The following is a 19,417-nucleotide window of genomic DNA, read 5'->3' as shown; positions in this document are numbered from 1 at the left end:
GTAAGCGGTCTGACTAGATTTGACTAGATCGCTTAGAAATTAAGCACACGTCGCTGTCAATATCGCTAGGAGATGAAGATCATGCATGCAGGATAAATCTGGTTAAATCGCCTACCAAAAGACTCTACATCGTCCGTGTTTTGTGACATGAGCGAAAGTGATCAGCGATCTACGTTTTTCCCCTGCTTAACTGAAATCGCCTATGCACAATCGCTGGTGCACATCGCTGACACTTTCTGAACGATCTACATAGTGAGGTCCCAACAGGTGTCAGCAGCATTACAATAGCCCCGCAGACGCCCGGCACCCACACCTACACAGCGCCTCCCCGCCACCGCGGGGTCTGTGGGGCTATTGTTACCATAGGTGTGCGCACATTGAGTGTTAAGGGTGCACAGGCACCCCCTAATGCTGTGCCCCCATACCCACACTTATTGCTGCTAGTAATACCAGCAATACCTTTTACCAAAGACTTTTGCTTTTTAGACCTGTATTCCATTAAAATAAGCGCCCATCAATCAATTATGTGTGTTTTGCCTTGTTAATTGTCATATCACTACATACCTGCGTCATCCAGATATGATTTTGACTTTATTTGCACGTACTGTTACACAGAGTAATTAGAAGATTAAAACTGAAATAGGCCGGATATAATGGTCTGGCTGAGAGTCGTTTTATATTGTAGTGAGTGCACGCCTGATTGGTGGTGTTAGACAGACCCAATGGCAGTGTTAGACATGCCCAAAAGGTGGTGCTAGGCACACCGCTTTGACAGTGCACCCCCTAATAAAATGTGCTGCGCACGCCTATGATTGTTACGCCACTGTTTTTCATTCTGGGGAATTGTAAAGTTAGGATTTTTCCATTGTCTGGAAAACACTAATGCAAACCCTGATCCAATTCCACATCAACTATTGTAATCCCCTTCTGTGTTCCTGCTTCGCATCTAGCCCCTATAATTAACGCCACGTTCTGTGCCAAGAATAGGCTATTCTGCTCCCTGTCCTGTGGATTGGTTTCTGCAGGGTACAGTGTCATTGTTTCAAGTTGTCATACATGTTTTATCTCTGGTGTATGATATACAGTATACAGACATTATATCACTTATTAATAGATAAGGCATTTTAGTAGGTCTTTCCCTACATGAAGCCTAACAAATAATGTGTCTATTTCCAGGCCTGCGCCTTGGCTCAGAGTATAAGAGATGATGAGAGAGGAGGACGAGCACAGATTGGGATCATAGACAATGAACACGATTCCCCCGACTTGATGCAGGTGATGACAGCCGTGCTAGGGGCAAGGACCGGGGAGCTGAAGGACGCAGTTCCAGATGAAAAGGCAGACGAGCAACAAAAATCAAATGTCAGACTTTACCAGTAAGTCACAGAGCAGCAGCCTGGCATGTAGCCCTGACCTACAGTATATCTGACACTTTTGGAAGATACTGTATATACATAGAAAACTGAAACAGTGCATTGACATTGTTAATTGAATTTAGGGCCTAACTCTCAAGTCACATGTAGTGTAGTAGCAATTTCAGACACCTAAAGCAAACGGAATTCTAATATGACTATGATATCTATATAATGATCGTACAGCCCCCAGACCACCAGCCGCAAGACTAGCTGTAATTACTACCTACCATATGCTGTAGATACTCAGAGTAGGCAGTAACTGGGACTATATTCCCCCAACACACCCATTGGATGCTTCGTTTGCATTCGTACTCCCTCATAAGTTCTAAGTGATGTCAATTTTGACTAAATATGGTACAGGAGGTAAAGGAGAAGCAGAAAGCAGCAGCTCTACAGCACTAATAGAAATCAGAGTGCCTCCATTTATGCAGATGTGGGTACATAGGTTCTGCAGAGGAATCTGGTCACATGTGTGGAGGAGCAAAGGGGAGGAGTTGGCCGACAATAGCAGCTTTATTCGCAAAGTTTGGAACAGACAATTGTGGGCCTTATTTTACAAGCAATGCAGAAGGAGAGTTTCATTTTGCATAGTTACCCTTTATTAATAAGCTAAAGTAATGACAAGGGTACATGTGTGGGGTGTTTCTTTGCCATGCCTTGTCTATCACCCTCCAATACAGCGTATGAAATCTGCAACCACTCACCAAAGTTTCCATGATTCCCACGCACAGTGCACTGTGTGAATACAAAGCTATAGATAGAAAATCTTGGCGATAGACAAACTGGTCCATAGTAAAACATAGAAATCACCTAAATGTCATCTTTTACAGTATTCAAAAATTTGTAAAGTTTTTTTACATCTTTGTATGAGAGACTGTATGTGCTGTGTATGTGTTGTGGCTCATGGATCATACAGTATATGGCCTTAACCAGCTCTCACAAACTGCATTGTGTCTATTATATGACCTCATGTTTACATTTAGTTGCCTTTTAAGCACATACTGTAGATATAACATGTTTGTGGACAGGTAAATGTAAATATAGGAACTGTACAGTGAACATGAGTAAGGTGAGATTAAATATTTACTCAAGTGACACAATAGACTTTTTATTTAAGGACCCAATCTAACACGAGGAATAATCAATGGGAGAGCTGTGCATTGTGCTGTGATATGATATAGAGCATGTGTCGGTCTCAGCACTGCATCTAGGCCCTTATTCTGGTTGATTTGACCAGGCGCAAATTCGCACCAGGACCAGTGTTTTGCGTATGTGCCACAGCATTTCTGCGCATGTATATACACTGGGAGCGTTATCTGCATTTATCAGGCATAATTACTGTGCTCCCCTATGCTGGTATAAGTTAAAAGTAGCGTTGCTGTACCGCCATATGCCACCATTACCCATATTTCCACGTAGTATCAACGGCACATCACAGCCTTTACAGTGTTGAAATGTGCCCAAAATAATTATGCAATTTTTTTTAATTAAAAGTAAATAGATTGATTTTGTCTTTGAAGATAGCCGATTAGCTGTAAGTACGAGTGATCTTTCTCATTTATATCGCTTTCCTTTTGTGCAGTGTATTTGAAAAAGACGGAGACTTGGTCGTACAAGAAACCGCAACGAAACCTCTAACCCAGGATCTCCTCCAGCACGAGGTTAGTAAATTGCATAACAGGAAAAATCTGAAAGCAAAAATATGTAAAGAACATAGTTCTATTTAACTATAAAGGAGGGAGTCACCTGTTTAGCCAAAGTTATCCAAAATCAAAGCTTTAAGTAGACCACCAAATCCATTCATTCAGACTCAAGGTCATTTACAAAGCGCACAATAGATGCCTACTGTATATTACAAAGACAGTAGGCTCTGCTATACAGTCTGTGCCTAGATTGCTTAGGTGTGCAGAGCAAGATGGCAGAGGAGCAGCAGTGTGCAGAGGGAGGTGGGCAGAGTTGCGGCATTCCTAACATGAACTAGAAGCAGTAAATAATACAAAATATAATTACCGTATTTTTCGCAACATAAGATGCATAATTTTTCTCCCCAAATAAAGTGGAGGGGAAAAGTGTGTGCGTCTTATGGAGCGAATACAGCAAAAAAAAACGTGCAAAAAACTCCTGGATGCTGCTGCACCAGCATCTCAAGAGCTGCAGCAGAGTTACCACATAACCCTTCGTGATAAATATCAGATGAAATCTCATTTATTTTATGAGGTTTTTTCATTTTACAACATGATTTTCAGTTCCGGTATAACTGAAACGTGGATACAAAAAATGCATGAAATCCGGAGATTAGGACCGTCACACGGGGAAAGACACAAGCTCAGCATTTATCATGTGCAATCACTATAGGTAATGGGCTTGTACCAAATTCTGGAATAATAATAGCTCATCTGTTTATCTTCAATTACACAAATAAACCTAATTATTTCATCACTTAAAAGGAACTAAAATAATTATTGTTATTTATTTACAGTTATTCATTTTGTTAAATAGTTATTAGGGCATTTCGCTAATGTTCGCTATTGTGCACTTCATTTGTGATTTTATAGTTTTTTTGGTACTTGTTTCCTAGCACGGTGCCCTTCGGGGTTGATCGCATGCCTTAAGTTAAGGTACTTAAGGCATGCGATGGACGCGATTTTCTGTCAATTACCAGCTTAATTGCCGGTAAAAGTGAAAATCGCGTCCATCGCGGGCCACCCGCACCAACGCGATCAACGCGATTTTACATAGGAAACAATGGGAAATGGGCCAATATGGCCAATTTCTCATTGTATATGCCCCCGTCATGGGTATTAACTATGGTTAATGCCCCCCCATTGTTAATGCCACACCACTATTGACGTCAACCCGAAGCGTGGCGAGCGCAGCGATCCCGAGAGGGGCGGCGGTACGTGTCCTCCGACCTTTTAATACCCCCACTATCCGTGGAGTTGATTTTATAAAGTGTGGCGAGCGCAGCGAGCCACCGAGCCCGAAGCGTGGCGAGCGGACGCGTATACCTGTGATGTATATATGCGTGTCCCCTCGCGGGGCTCGCTGCGCTCGCCACGCTTTGGGCTCGGTGGCTTGCTGCGATCGCCACACTTTAAAAAATCAACTCCACGCCGACGTGGATAGTGGGGGTATGAAAAGGTCGGAGGATGCGTACCGCCGCCCCTCGCGGGATCGCTGCGCTCGCCACGCTTCGGGTTGGCGTCAATAGTGGGGTGGCGTTAACAATGGGGGAGGGGGTATTTCAACCATGAGGTGAGGGGTTTTCAATTAAAAATTGGGGTTTTGGGGCTTTTTACATAGAAATCAATGTAAAATTGGGTCTCAGGAACCAATTTACATTGATTCCAATGTAAAAATTGCGATCGCGTCACATGCGATTTGGTTGGCATGCGATCGACGCAATTTTTGCAGCCGCGATGATACAATCAAAATCGCAGGCGCCGTGCTAGGAAACCAGTACCATTTTTTTATGGTACAGTTTGTAGCCCCGCTTGTCGGAGCTCAGCCTTGGCGCACATGCGGCTCATTGAAAAGCATTCGGCAGTGCATGGCTCACCATACTTGCCTGCTTTTGAAAACTAGTTTCAGGGAGATTATAGTTGGTAACAGAATTTTGCACGGCGCCCCATTGAGGGGGCGTGTCATGCTCCACCAAAGGGCATGTCTAGTTCCATATATGGAGAGATTATGAAATGAGATTGTGAACGTGGCACCTAGAAGCGTGGGGGTGCACTGTTACTTCTGAGAGGGATCTATAGATCTGTAGATGAGCCCCAATGCAGTTAGTAAGAGCCACTGTACTTGCTAATGTGCTGTTGATTCAATGTAAATGTATCTATCTCTCATTACTTTTTCCACAAAAAAGTAACAGTGTGGCTAGGTGACATGAGGGAGATTGCTATACTAATAAGGGATAGATGGAGATTGCTGTTATTTCAGGAAGTCTCCTGCAGAATACAAGAGGGTAGGGAACTATGGGCTCAGCATTGCGATTCTGTACCGAGGGTGCTATTTTCTGCGCCAAACGAGCACTAGTGGCCATATTGCAGCAACGATGAGCGCGTCTATATCTGTAATTGCTGCTGGAGCTCATATCATCCTACTTTCCATACAACAAATGTCGAGTTCCAAATCATATAGTAAACTGTTCATTCATGATGAGACCTTATGCGACCTACATACACAGCATGGCTTCCATCCATTAGTGGCTTCCGTTTGTGTCATCCCTTCCTGCAGGATTGCCACATTCTAGATCAAGGAGGAGTAAAGATCTTCGTCTGGCGAGGGAAAGACTCCAGCACAGCGGAGAAGAAAGCAGCATTCAATAGAGGAGTGGTAAGTACTGTAATAACCAGTGGCGTAGCTAGAAATTTTTCTCCCCCCTGCCAAAAACATTCTGGCGCCCCCCCAAGAAGGGGCGAGGCAATTCACTATGGGCACTGCTGGCTGAGTTGACAGGTGACCCAGGCTGCAGTGAGCGCTGAGCATATGCATGGGGCGGGGACACACTTATTAAATATACACTGTGCTGGGTCCCCGCTCATTAAATATGCACGGAGCGGGACCAGCTCAGCACTCACTGCTGCCTAGGTCATCTGTCAGTTCAGCCCAGGCGCCCACCACAGACCCTGCAGGCACCGTTCACCCAAGCCACCGCAGGGTCTGCCACATATATAGCTACGCCACTGTCACCAATTGGCTGTCAGTAACCCAGTGTTGGCATCCTGACCCCAGAATATATTGTATGCAAATCACCCCTTCTATATATAAATATTTGTGTAGCAACCCCCCACACACACCCACATCCATTATACGTATATACATATCACCCCCTACATCATCCATTATACACACACACACACATATATGACTATCACCCCCATCCTAATATATATATATATATATATATATATATATATATAATCGATGGGGGTGATAGTCATATATGTGTGTACCTACCTATCCCACTGTAAAAACACCCTTTGTACACTAGTCACCTCCCACACACACACGCACCTCTTATGCTTGTTAGTTACCTACATTGTTTTGCTGCCTGAGGCTGGGCTGCCGTGAGGGCAGGGAGTGAAGTGGAGCTGCTGGCCAGACAGACAACAAGCAGGGGATGGTGGGGGCTGAGCGTCCTCCTCTTCCCTGTGCAGCCACGAAGTCACGGAGCTGCCGGGTGTGCGTGCCTGTATACTGCAGACTCAGCGGTTCCCCAGCTCCTTGATGCTTTCCCTTCACAAGAAGCTGGGGAACCGCTGAGTCTGCAGTATACAGGCACGCACACCCGGCAGCTCCGTGAGTCCGTGGCTGCACAGGGAAGAGGAGGACACTCAGCCCCCACCATCTCCTGCTTGCTAGGCAGAAAGCAGATTGGTCCAGGGGCAGCTGTCACCCTGCCCTGTCATACACTGGCCGGGCGGCAGCAGCAGCAGGAGGCTGTGACGTATGATAGAGCTTTTGCTCTCTGTCATAATATCAGCCCCGGCCGCTGCTAGGACATTAAGCGTCCGACAATTTAGTGAGAGGCTTTCGGTGCCCACGCAGCCCCCGCTCCTCCAAGCAGTGGCGTGGGCTGCCTTACACAAGTTACGCCACTGATAATAACAAGTACATCACTGCATGTATTTACAAAGGTAATATCTGCTGATACACAGGGACTTCTTATGTGTGCCAGGGCCATCTTAACGGCATTGTGGGCCCTAGGCAAAGCAATGCACTGGTGCCCCAACTTAAGTAAAAGAAAAAAACCCCTGCAGTGTCTTACCACCTGTTATTAGCCATCCAGCAATTACCATGCTTACAGACATTAACTGTTTGGCTATAGGTCGGTAGAGAATGTTTTCCAGCAGCTCTGACTTTGTAATTCACAACCAAAGTAGCCGGGCAGCAATCTCACAAGAAACTCCAGAGGCACCAGCAAACCCCTGCTCGAAGGCCCTTAGAATTGTGGGACCCTAGGCAGCTGCACTGTAAGCCCATATGTTAAGATGGCCCTGATAAAAGGTTCAGGTCAGAACTGAGGCTGAATATACAACATGTCCTGTGCAGAGGTACGGTATGAATGGATTTATGTTTGTAGAAGAAGCTGCAGGCATCCCTGGGAGAGTAGGTTATTTGGACTCTTCCACTTTGTGTGTATAACATTGGTGAACACAATACAGTACATGCCGTACGGACTATCAGAGGTGACCATAACATGTTTTTAGATTCATATCATTATATGCTCCTTTTTTTACAAGGAAATTGCACTTTAATCTACATAAAATACATAAAACCTAATTATAATTGGTGTTAATATTCCATTTCACAATTATTAAAAATATATGTTTGCAGGTGTAAAACTTATTCCTTTCAATTTAGCTGTTACTTTACTTTATTTTCCGGTAAAATTCCTATTTTATGCCAGCGGAAAACATTGTGTATCTGGGAAATTATTTTGCTTAAGAAAAAACTATGCCATACAAAAGGTACATTCCACTATATTGCTTACTTACTGCAAATACATTCAGTGTCTCAGATAGCGTGTTACACGTGTGCACATGAATAATTACACTGATCATTGTAGAGCTACATGTGCACTAATGGCTGTTCTATATCAGTGTTACATGTTCTGTGACAAGGATCCCCTGAGGCTTAATCCCCTGGAAGATGCCCCAGTCACAGTAAGGGGGATATTCAATCTCCGGCGAGCACCTCCCATCGGGGAGATGCCCGCCGGGCCCTATTCAATGCTGTTTTCCCTGACAGCATTGAGCAGGGTATCTCGGCAGAACGAGCCCGACATCACTAGCTGTCAGGTTCGTTCTGCCGAGAACAGCCGGGAAGTGATGAGCTGCCGGCTGCAGCTCGCCTCTTCCTGGCCGCAACTCGCGACCACGCCCCCTTTTCGCTCCTCGGCAGGCGGGACATTGAATCCCGCCTGCGTGTTCTCGGTTGAGCTGACCGAGAACGAGACTGGGTCACGGCGGTCGAGCAAGCTCGACTGCCGTGACCCTGACATTGAATACCCCCTTAGAGTCTATGGGGGGTATTCAATGTCAGGGTCACGGCAGTCGAGCTTGCTCAACCGCCGTGACCCAGTCCCGTTCTCGGTCAGCTCGACCGAGAACACGCAGGCAGGATTCAATGTCCCGCCTGCCGGGGAGCGAAAAAGGGGCGTGGCCGCTAGTTGCGGCCAGGAAGAGGCGAGCTGCAGCCGTCAGCTCGTCACTTCCCGGCTGTTCTCGGCAGAACCAGCCCGACAGCTAGTGATGTCGGGCTCCTTCTGCCAAGATACCCTGCTCAATGCTGGCGGGGAAGACAGCATTGAATAGGGCCCGGCGGGCATCTCCCCGATGGGAGGTGCTCGCCGGAGATTGAATATCCCCCTATATCTATATGACTACGGGATGAAGCGTTAGTTATTCACCATTGTGTTTCTTGTAGGGTTTCATACAGGCCAAGGGATATCCAGCTACCACAAACATTGAGGTCCTGAATGATGGAGCGGAGTCAACCATGTTCAAGCAGCTTTTCCAGAACTGGAGAGATTTCGGAGAGACACAAGGACTTGGGAAGTCATACAGTGTGGGGAAGATTGGTAAGATGCTTTGTAACGTAATAGAAATTTGAATGCATTTGCTCTGGGGGTGAATGAGAGGAAATTGAAACCCCCGTTCTCTTTGTGGGGTGGTGTATACTCCCAGACCCTTACCTCTCTGGATGTTATCTTACCCATCATCCAGATCTAGCCCCGTTATTTTTGCTCCATAATACAGGTGCCACTCTATACATAAGAGCAGCCTTCTGTATATTTGTAGGGTAGTATAAGTAAAGCAGTTTGGATTACCTGTGCAGAATCAGCCTAAAACTTGTTGGGCACTATCTGCTTCTCCCCTGTACAGGGGGGTATACTGCACGCAGGAGGGGAGTGGGTCAGCTCTGTTCCCCACCCTTGTGCAGCCCCAGCAACCACCAGCACGTTCCACTGAACTTTTGCTCTTTTGAGCATCGGCTTCTCCTACGTGTTGGCTGCCCCTGGTTGGGGTCTAGGTAACTTCCTAGATCAATCACTTGACACTGCATCAAGCCATGCCCCCTCATACCCCTTTCACACTTGCAAAAATATCCCGGGTTTTTGCACATGAACGTGCATCAACCCGGGATTTAGCTCAGTGTGAAAGGGTCTTGGACAAATATCCCGTGTTCAGCATTCCGGGATTGCTACCCAGGTCCTGACCTGGGTAGAACCCGGAATCGACACGGGATGTGTGAACGGGTCAGTGTGAACGGGTATTCCGGGTCAGTGTGACCCAGATCCCGTTCACTGCAGTGCAAATGCGCCACTGGGAGGTGCTGACACCTCCCAACGCCGCCCCGGCCAAGCCTCAAGATGACGTCACCCGCCCGACTTCATTCCGGGTCGGGTGGCCAGTGTGAAAGCACTTGCAAGCCGGGTCGCACCTGGAACTTAGATCCCAGCTTGCGACCCGGCTTGCAAGTGTGAAAGGGGTATCAGTTAGGCCAGGGCTGGGCAACACCGGCCCTCCAGATGTTAGTGAACTACACATCCCAGGATGCTTTGCATTAGTTTTGCTATGTGGCCATTATGAAACTGATGCAAGGCATGCTGGGATGTGTAGTTCATCAACATCTGGAGGGCCGGTGTTGCCCAGCCATGAGTTAGGCAGATCTGATTGCTCCTCCCCTTGTGCCATGTTTTGCAGTCCAGCCCACGCCCAGCTTCAGGCAGTATTTGATTGTCACAGAGTGGAGGCTGAGCTCATAGCTGCCTCAACTTAGAGTGCTGCATTTGTGAGTTTTGATTGTAAAAATTGTTAGAATAATACAACAAAGATATGTGCAACTTATAATATCATCTTTGTTTAACTGTAATCATTTTTATAGTCAAATATCTGGAGTATAATGGAGTATGATAGGTGAGGCTTTACCTCCCCTTCATAGATTTTTAGTTTTATTCTAACTGCACTCTAACTGATATTACATTGCTTCCAGCCAAAGTGGATCAAGTAAAATTTGATATTAACCAGCTGTATGCCAGACCAGACTTGGCAGCAGAACAGAGGATGGTGGATGATGCTTCCGGGAATGTGGAGGTGAGTTTATAGAACTTCCCATTGCTTCTCTTCTTCATATTAAATATACTTTATTAAAGTTGCAGGTTAATACATTATTAATAGATTAAGGGGGATATTCAATCTCCGGCGAGCACCTCCCATCGGGGAGATGCCCGCCGGGCCCTATTCAATGCTGTCTTCCCCCGACAGCATTGAGCAGGGTATCTCGGCAGAATGAGCCCGACATCACTAGCTGTCGGGCTCGTTCTGCCGAGAACAGCCGGGAAGTGACGAGCTGCGGGCTGCAGCTCGCCTCTTCCCGGCCGCAACTCGCGGCCACGCCCCCTTTTCGCTCCCCGGCGGGCGGGACATTGAATCCCGCCTGCGTGTTCTCGGTCGAGCTGCCCGAGAACGGGACTGGGTCACGGCGGTCGAGCAAGCTCGACTGCCGTGAACCTGACATTGAATACCCCCCTAATATATACTGTTTTTGATTCTAAATTCAATTATCTTCAATTAATTAACAATTAATTAATAATAAAATACATAAAATTATAATCACTATACCTTATGTATAAAGTGCTGAGTTATTACACATTGCTGCATATTCAGGTGATCTAATCACTGACAACAAAACTTTAAATTACTATTTTATAACCATATAGACCTTCTGTAGATCTCGATGGCAGCAAATGTAACTGCTCTATTTATATGTTTATGTTTCTTTTCTGTACAGATTTGGAGAATTGAACACCTAGAGTTAAAAGAGGTTGATCCAAAGACGTATGGAAGGTTCTATGGAGGCGATTGCTATTTGGTGCTGTATACATACATAAAGTCAGGGAAACCCAATTACCTGCTTTATATGTGGTTGGTAAGTGGCGTATCATCATTATTAAAGTAAAAGTGATCTAGTCGCAATGCCTGGGGCTGATTGCCTACAAGGGTATTATTCTAACTCATTACAGCTCTGGATCTCTACTATACCTGTATTCTTTATGATTCGGACGGTGGCGGACTGGGTCGCTGAACCGGCCCTGGAATTTGTGCATGCGCGTGACCTTTGTTGTATGCATGCTCTGCCTCTCCCGGCTTGCAGGAGAGAAGGGAATAGCGGCGTGTGATGCCCCCTCTCTTTTGGACCTCAACGACGCACACAGAGAGCAGCCGGACCCGCCGCAAGTCCAGCGGCTCTCTCTGTGCGCCGATCTGGAGGTGGAGCCTCCACTTACAAGAAGAAATCGTCCCACCTAGCCATCGGCCCCTCCGGCATTTGCCAGAAGTGCCAGATGGCCAGTCCGGCCCTGATTCTGACCTTTGTTTCTTTGTTGTATTGCATGTTGAATTGCCATATGTCTTTGGGGACTAGAAGTCTTTAATTTGTAATACTAATATTTCTATAAAATGTTCCCATCTGAAGACCATGTATACAAACAGTATTCATTTTCTTAGGATCTTAGAACTGAAAGCATGAGGGGGGCATTGATAGACTAAACAAACTTTGTGTTACATTGGATTTGTGCTATACTTGCCTACTGTCCAGGAGACTCACCAATCTTGAGTGCCTCTCCTGGGCAACTGGAAGAGAGTGCAAGCCTCCCATAGCTGCCTGCCGGCCACCCAATGTGGCCAGTTAGAAAGTCAGCTTATAGGTGTTGACTAAAATTCTGAAGCTTTTATTCTCTGTATTCCAGGCCTGTGTAATACTCATATTATTATGTGTCCCTGTTGTAGGGTCGCCATGCTACTCCAGATGAGATCACAGCATGCGCCTTTCATGCAGTAGAACTGGACCGCAAGTATCACGACCAGCCAGTCCAAATAAGGGTGACTATGGGGAAGGAGCCAAAACATTTCCAAGCTATCTTTAAAGGAAAACTTATTATATATGAGGTAATATTTTTTATTATTATTATTTTGTAAAGAATATAATCGCCAGATTACTGTAATATTATGTGACATCCTAACACCCTGGACTTGCATGAAATATAGGTGTGAAAAGTTTAAAATAAACAGAACCTCCTCTTCCCCAGAACTATATACCAAGTTGTGTCCCCACTAAGATTTAGTTGACACACTTATGAATTGTTTTCAGGTACTCTCTGTCTAATCCCAAAATACAGTCACAACCTAACTTAATCTTAGTTATAATCAGGGCTATTTTTCAGCAGGCTCCAGCAGGAACTGTGGCCCTTATTCTAGTTCACTCTTTCTGACGAAATATTTCTTAGATGGACAAAACCATGTGCACTGCAGGTGAGGCAGGTGTTGCTTGTGCAGAGATAATTAGATTTGGGTGGGGTTTTACACCTGCCTCATCTGCAGTGCACATGGTTTACTCCATCTAAGAAATATTTTGTCAGAAAGAGTGAACTAGAATAGGGGCCTCAGTTCCTGCTGGAGCCTGCTGAAAAATAGCCCTGGTTATAATAAACCTATATTGTTTTAATTGGCAAGTTTCTAAGGTGTGACTGTTGAAAACAAAGACAGAACTTTATATAATGGAGTTTAATATGACAAAAGACAGAACTTTATATAATGGAGTTTAATATTACAAAAGACAGAGGGCGAGATTCTCTATCACAGAAATGCGGTAAAAACCCCGTTATCGGGGTTTTTACCGCATTTCTGTATTCTCTAACCCCCCTCCGCAGTTTCAGCGCTGCGGAGGGAATCGCCAGAAAAAGCTGGCGATTCCCTGCAGAAGCCTATGGGCTTCTTACCGCAGCGCTGTGTGAGGGATCCGTAACGGATCTCTCCCAGCATGCCCAGCGGCCGGAGCGTCGGTCTGCGCATGCGCAGACGGACTCCCGGGTCATAGACCCGGAAGTCCAGCAACGGCGCCACATCGCAAGGGACAGCTCTTACCGCAAGAGCTGTCCCTTGCGTTAATGACCACATATTTTAGAGAATATGCGGTCATTAGAAATGCGAATGCCGGCGATACTGGGCTGCGGATTTTAGAGAATCCCGCCCAGAATGTTTGTTGAACAAAAATGTGGAATACATACAGTACTAACCAACAGGAAACATTCAAGCAAAAAAGATTTCTTAACATAAAGGAACAATAAAACAAAAACCCTCCTCCTTCCTTGCCCATATCGCTCATATGTGTGTTAGTTGTAATCCGTTTTATTACTGTTTTGTTGTATTTGTTCAACAACACTTCTAGTAAGGTGCATTAACTCTCTTCCACACATAGTAGAAAAAGTATTATTTTCATGTATTCTCTTATACAGGTATATTGTGCTCCTGGAGGGACCACAGCTATTCCTTTGCAGTAAACCAGAATTAGAAAACTGACCATACTATATGTATGTGTCTGTGACACTAGGCATGTATGAGTACATAATCCCATCTCATGCCCCTTTCAGACCGCACTTTTAAAACGGTAAATTGCCGTTTTTTTACCGTTTTAAAACGGTAATGTGTGCGGTCTGAAAGGTCCAGTCCCACTTAACCGGTTAGAAAATGCCGTTTTTTCTAACCGGTTAAAATGCAGGGTCCTACCCGTTTCTGAACCGGTATTTTAGCGCAAAAATCGGCTCAGAAACGGTATTTAGGACCCAGCCAATGAGCTGGGTCCTAAATTCAGCACAGTGAATACTTAATGAGCGCTCATTAAGTATTCACAGCACTGGAGCCCCCCCCCCGCGCGTGTCGACACCCCCCGCGCGCGTGTCGACGCCCCCCGCGCGCGTGTCGACGCCCCCCCGCGTGTCGACCCCCCCGCGCGTGTTGGCGCCCCCCCGTGTCGACTTACCCCGTGCCGGTATCTCCGTTGTGGTTCCCGGCACTGCAGCTCAGTATGCTCGGAAAGCACTTATGAAAAAAGTGTCTTTCAGAAAATGGCTGCCCCCCATACGGAAGACAGTTTTTTTAAACAGGGTTTCCTATGGGGCAGCCATTTTCTGGAAGACACTTTTTTCATAAGTGCTTTCCGAGCATACTGAGCTGCAGTCCACAACGGAGGTACCGGCACGGGGTAAGTCGACACGGGGGGGGGGCGCCGACACGCGGGGTGGGGTGGGGGGGCCGTCGACACGCGCGGGGGGCGTCGACATGCGCGGGGGGCGTCGACATGCGCGGGGGGGCGTCGACATGCTCTCGGTCGACACGCGAGGGGGGGGGGGGAGCTGCACGGAGGGGAGGGCTGAAGGCTGCACTGGCTTTGACCCTGTATTTGGAAAGTTTCCAAAAACGGGTCTGCCAGTGTCAAAAAATCAGCACTTAAACGGTAATATACCGTTTAAGTGCTGCGGTGTGAAAGGGGTTTTATCTGGCAGACCCGTTTTTGGAAACGTTTCCAAATACAGGGTCAAAGCCAGTTATGCGGTCTGAAAGCAGCATCAGTGACCAATCACAGGCCTCAGATATACTTTAACCCTTTGTTTACACTGTTACATAAAACTTCTCATATATTTGGGAAGGGTAAAAACATACTACAATAAATTGCCACCATTTCCTGTCTGTCTTTTCATCTACACTCCATTCTAGATATCTATGGGACTTCAAAGTGCTTGCCCTTGAGTGTTCTTATTTTTGTTTTTTTATTTTATTTCTCTTATTTATTTAAAATAGTATAAGGTGCCTGGCATTTGCTGAATCTCCTCAGTCTCCGCTCCCTCAGCCCCCTCTCGATCTGCCTGGTCGGCATACCTCCCAACTGTCACGATTTCGTCGGGACAGTCCCGATTTTCGGGTCCTGTCCCGACGTCCCACCCGCGGCAGGCATTGTCCCGCTGCGGGGGGTGGCAGTTGGGAGACCCAGCAATCTAGTAGAATAGACGCTGTGCGCATGCGCACAGCGTCTATTCTCGTATGAAAATGAGGTCGCGGCTAATTAGCATAAGCCGCGCCCTCATTTGCATACGCCCCGCCCCCTTTTCGGACAGTGTCCCTATTTCCTCCGGCCAGAAGTTGGGAGGTATGTGGTCCTGACCACCCTCCACTTCCATACATAGCCTGGCCGCCAGTCCTCCCCTCCTAGTATGGTCCCTTCTCTCTGTGAGCCATTGAGGCACGCACCCAGGCTTCTATGGAATGTGAATTGTGGAGATGTAATAGACCTTCTACAGTTATTATATAAATAATGTTATATATATATATATATATATATATATATATATATATATATATATATATATATATATTGTCATTAGGGTTCCTTGCTTAATCATGTCTACTAGAGCTTTTATAAAAACAGATTGCTTTATTTGTGTCCTTTATGATGTATTGCATCTTCACCCATGTTACAGGGAGGAACAAGTAGAACTGGAAGCACTGAACCAGTACCTCCAATCAGACTGTTCCAGGTCAGAGGAACCGATGAATACAACACAAAGGCCACCGAGGTTCCTGCCAGAGCCGCTTCCCTCAACTCCAATGACGTCTTTGTGCTGAAGACCAATACTATATGCTACTTGTGGTGCGGAAAGGTACAATCAGTGAGCATTAATAGGAATGTCCAATATTCCATTCTAACCAGCTAGTGACCCGCTCTGTAGATAGCTGGTAATAGTCATAGTAAAAAAAAATTGTAATACACAATTATTTTGTATACAGCCTGGGTTTCATATTAACCCTAAATTGTCTCTAGGGCTGCAGTGGAGATGAACGGGAAATGGCTAAGACAGTGGCAAATATTATCTCCAATCAAGACAAGCAAACAATTCTTGAAGTTCAAGAACCTGCAGAATTCTGGGTGGCCCTAGGCGGAAAGGCTCCGTATTCCAGCGATAAGAGGTAACTGCACTTTTAATATGAATGTCCTTGTCTTTTATTCATCTACTAATGACATGTGGGTTTAATAATCTATGTGATTAACACTTTCTTTCACATATTAGCCATATAAACTGGTTTGTGCAACATAATTAACTTTTTTTTTTAATTGTTTAAGTTTTTTTTTTTTAAGAAACAAAAAGACCAACAATATCAGAGACAAAAACAAATCCTCATGCAATATGAGTTAGATGTATTGTGGCCTACATAGAGGCAATAGTGAGCAAGCACAGAAAGCACATGATGGAAAAACAAACAGTAATAAAACAAGCGTGTATCAGTGGGGAACATAGAGGACAATGCAGATAAACACCTAGGGGCCCAGAGAACGTCCGAGCCTGTGGGATATTACTCCGGAGCAACTCTAGAATTTTTTTGGTCCAATTCTTATTAATTTGGAGAGGACATTGAAGGCTGGATTATAGCAGTGCAGTGGTTTGTTCCAGGTGCACCGTTATGTTTTACCCAACTTTAAAATCAGCCCCAGAGTGTGGAGTGGAATCAAATTGGTTTGAGTGCTTCTGATTTCTTGCAGCATACAAATAATACAGCTTTAATTATTTCAAGGGTTTATTGCAAGTAGTAGTAGTTATACTTGATACGATCACATTTAAAGAAGAGACATGTATGCACCATAAACCTTTACAAACGTCTGACACATGCTGCTTGGGTTAGGTTCCAGGAGTCTGCTGTTCAGTACAAGCCCCGCCTCTTTGAGTGTTCCAATCAGACGGGCCGGTTTATCATGACCGAACTGGTAGACTTCGACCAGAGTGACCTGGATGAGGATGATGTTATGTTACTTGACACCTGGGAAGAGGTTAGTTGGTTTTAGGCAAACCTGTCTCCACACCTATACATGCTTCAATTACTTTCTGTACCTTTACATCACTTCCTGTGATTTGCCAGCAAGATCCATAACTCTCCCAACACTGCTGCATTTATGTCTTCAAAACGTTTCTCAAGGCCCAAATAAAGTTTCCCCGTATGTTCTGTTTCTTAGCATGCTTCCTTTACTCCTATACGTTGCTGTAGCGCTACTGCGCAGGTGTGGCTGCCATTGCCTGGCAATGTCTTCACTGCTGGGACAGTACTATTGTGCATGCACAGTCTGCTGACCACGCATGTGAGTGTAACCCACAGGCTACAGCAGCACAATGTCAGATAGTGTTCTGTGGGGACAAACTCTGTAATCATTGGCATTTCCGAGCTCTGTAAACCTGACCGCATTGCATCCCTCATAGAAACCTATGGGGACTGCGGCTGCTGTCAGAAATGGAGCGATAACAGCAGATATTAGATTTATGTTCTGGGTAGGGTGACCAACTCATCCCTTTAATCCGGGACACAAATTAATTACACAGGTTCTGTGGCTGGCTTTCACCTGGTTTTAAACTGCCACAGAACCTGTGTAATTAATATGTGTCCCGAATTAAAGGGATGAGTTGGTAACCCTAGTGCTGGGGACCCTCCCTAATACATTGGGATGAGTCATAGGTTATATGGTGGCGGAAGCACTGCATTGGATGCACATTTCTGAATTTTGCTGCTACACAAATTCTGTCCACAAATCTTCAATACCTAACATTGGCAACTGTGCTATTATATCAGGCCTCGTCTGCAGGCTCAGTGTCATTACCATGTGATTCCTTTTGTTATGACTTGATCACTGTTATACATTAATTTGCTTTCACAAAATGTGTATTTCGCTTCTTACCTACATGTCTACTAAAACTCAATTGAATACAGTATTCGAAGTTCTAGCTTGGCCAAGATAGAAATCTCCACCGATCACTGACTTTGGTTTTCTCTGTCAGGGGAAGATCTAATGCTGGCCATCTAGTTGGTTGGATGGAATAAAACTCTGGTACTGGACGGGAGCAAATTTATTTGTAATACAATAATGGGCTCCCAAAAATTTGAAATTTACAAAATCTGTTGCACAGACAAGGTTCTGTAGTTGAATCTGATCAAGGTTCTGTAGTTGAATCTGATTTAAACAATTTGAATGTTTTTGTCCATTTTCCTGGGTTTGTGAGCAAAGTGCAGATTGTCCTTTGGTCCTACACGGTACCAGATTCAGGGGGGGGGGGGGGGGGGGGTATTCAATCTCCTGCAGCCATCTCCCGACTGGGGAGATAGCTGTGGGGCCCTATTCAATGCTGTCTTCCCCTACTGCTTGTGAAGTAGGGCTCGTTCTGCGAGATCCCCTGCTCAATGCTATCAGGCTCTTTCTTCCGAGAACGGACGGTAATTGACAAGCTCCCGGCCGCATCTCTCAGATTCCTGGCCCTTTCTCGTCCCCGCGGCAGGCGGGACATTGAATCCTGCCTCCGATTTCTCTTTCGAGCTGCCCGAGAACGGGACAGGGTCACAGCTGTCGAGCCAGCTCGACAGCCGTGACCCCACATTGAATACCCCCTTCAGTCTAACCAACCAACTAGATGGATGAAAGTTGGTCTAGTGTTTGGCCAGCATAACTCAAGTCTCCTTGTGGAAGTAAATCATTTAGTTAGTTTGTGCATCTTTTAATTTACATCATTGTATTGTGCCTATTTGCCTTCAGGGAAATTGCATTCAGTATTCTGAATATGTGGTTTATTAAACTAGTTAGTGGACAATAACACTGAATAACTTTTTCTTTGTGTTTGCATACAAGCTTTTCCTTTGGATCGGTAAGTCGGCCAATGACTATGAGAAAACAGAATCCATTACCTCTGCCAATGAATACCTGAGAGCTCATCCGGCTGGGCGCGACTTGTCAACACCAATAATTACAGTAAAGCAAGGACACGAACCCCAGACATTCACTGGCTGGTTCAACGCCTGGGACTCTCATAAATGGAGTGTAAGTAATATAACTGAGTAACTATTGTAACTTAGGGGTCTATTTCCTAAGCCTTGGATGGGTATAAAGTGGAGAGAGATAAAGGACAAGCTAATTAGCTTTTAACTGCCATTTTACATGTTGTGTTTGAACAATAACAGTTAGGGGTTGATTGGTTGGTAATTTATTTCCGTCCACTTTATCTTCATCAAAGGCTTAGGGCGGGATGTATTAACATACATCGATGCCCTTGCGACTATGCTAGCGCATATGCACTGGTGTGCGTGGGAGGGCTCCGTCACCTCCTGGACTCTGCGGTGGAACCTGGT

General features: G+C 45.6%; 1 protein-coding gene across 5 annotated transcripts in view; it reads left to right on the top strand.

Annotated features, from left to right (window-relative positions):
• Window positions 1-19,417, top strand: part of VILL (villin like) — a 149,359-nt gene that overhangs the window by 78,655 nt on the left and 51,287 nt on the right. For all 5 annotated transcript variants that reach the window (XR_014475065.1, XM_083189106.1, XM_083189108.1 and 2 more), the window contains exons 8-18: window positions 1,177-1,376; window positions 2,998-3,076; window positions 5,655-5,753; window positions 8,850-9,003; window positions 10,419-10,519; window positions 11,217-11,354; window positions 12,215-12,373; window positions 15,739-15,918; window positions 16,080-16,225; window positions 16,937-17,081; window positions 18,921-19,109. Coding sequence is in view for 4 of the 5 variants with exons in the window: in XM_083189106.1 (XP_083045232.1) it covers window positions 1,177-1,376; window positions 2,998-3,076; window positions 5,655-5,753; window positions 8,850-9,003; window positions 10,419-10,519; window positions 11,217-11,354; window positions 12,215-12,373; window positions 15,739-15,918; window positions 16,080-16,225; window positions 16,937-17,081; window positions 18,921-19,109 (1,590 nt within the window). In the remaining variant the exon portion in view is untranslated. The remainder of the gene's footprint in view (window positions 1-1,176; window positions 1,377-2,997; window positions 3,077-5,654; window positions 5,754-8,849; window positions 9,004-10,418; window positions 10,520-11,216; window positions 11,355-12,214; window positions 12,374-15,738; window positions 15,919-16,079; window positions 16,226-16,936; window positions 17,082-18,920; window positions 19,110-19,417) is intronic.

Source organism: Crinia signifera, chromosome 5 (assembly GCF_055691185.1).
Source record: "Crinia signifera chromosome 5, ASM5569118v1, whole genome shotgun sequence".
Taxonomy (NCBI): Eukaryota; Metazoa; Chordata; class Amphibia; order Anura; family Myobatrachidae; genus Crinia; species Crinia signifera.
The sequence above is the reverse complement of the archived record's forward strand: the minus strand, read 5'-3'. Positions and strand labels throughout refer to the sequence as shown.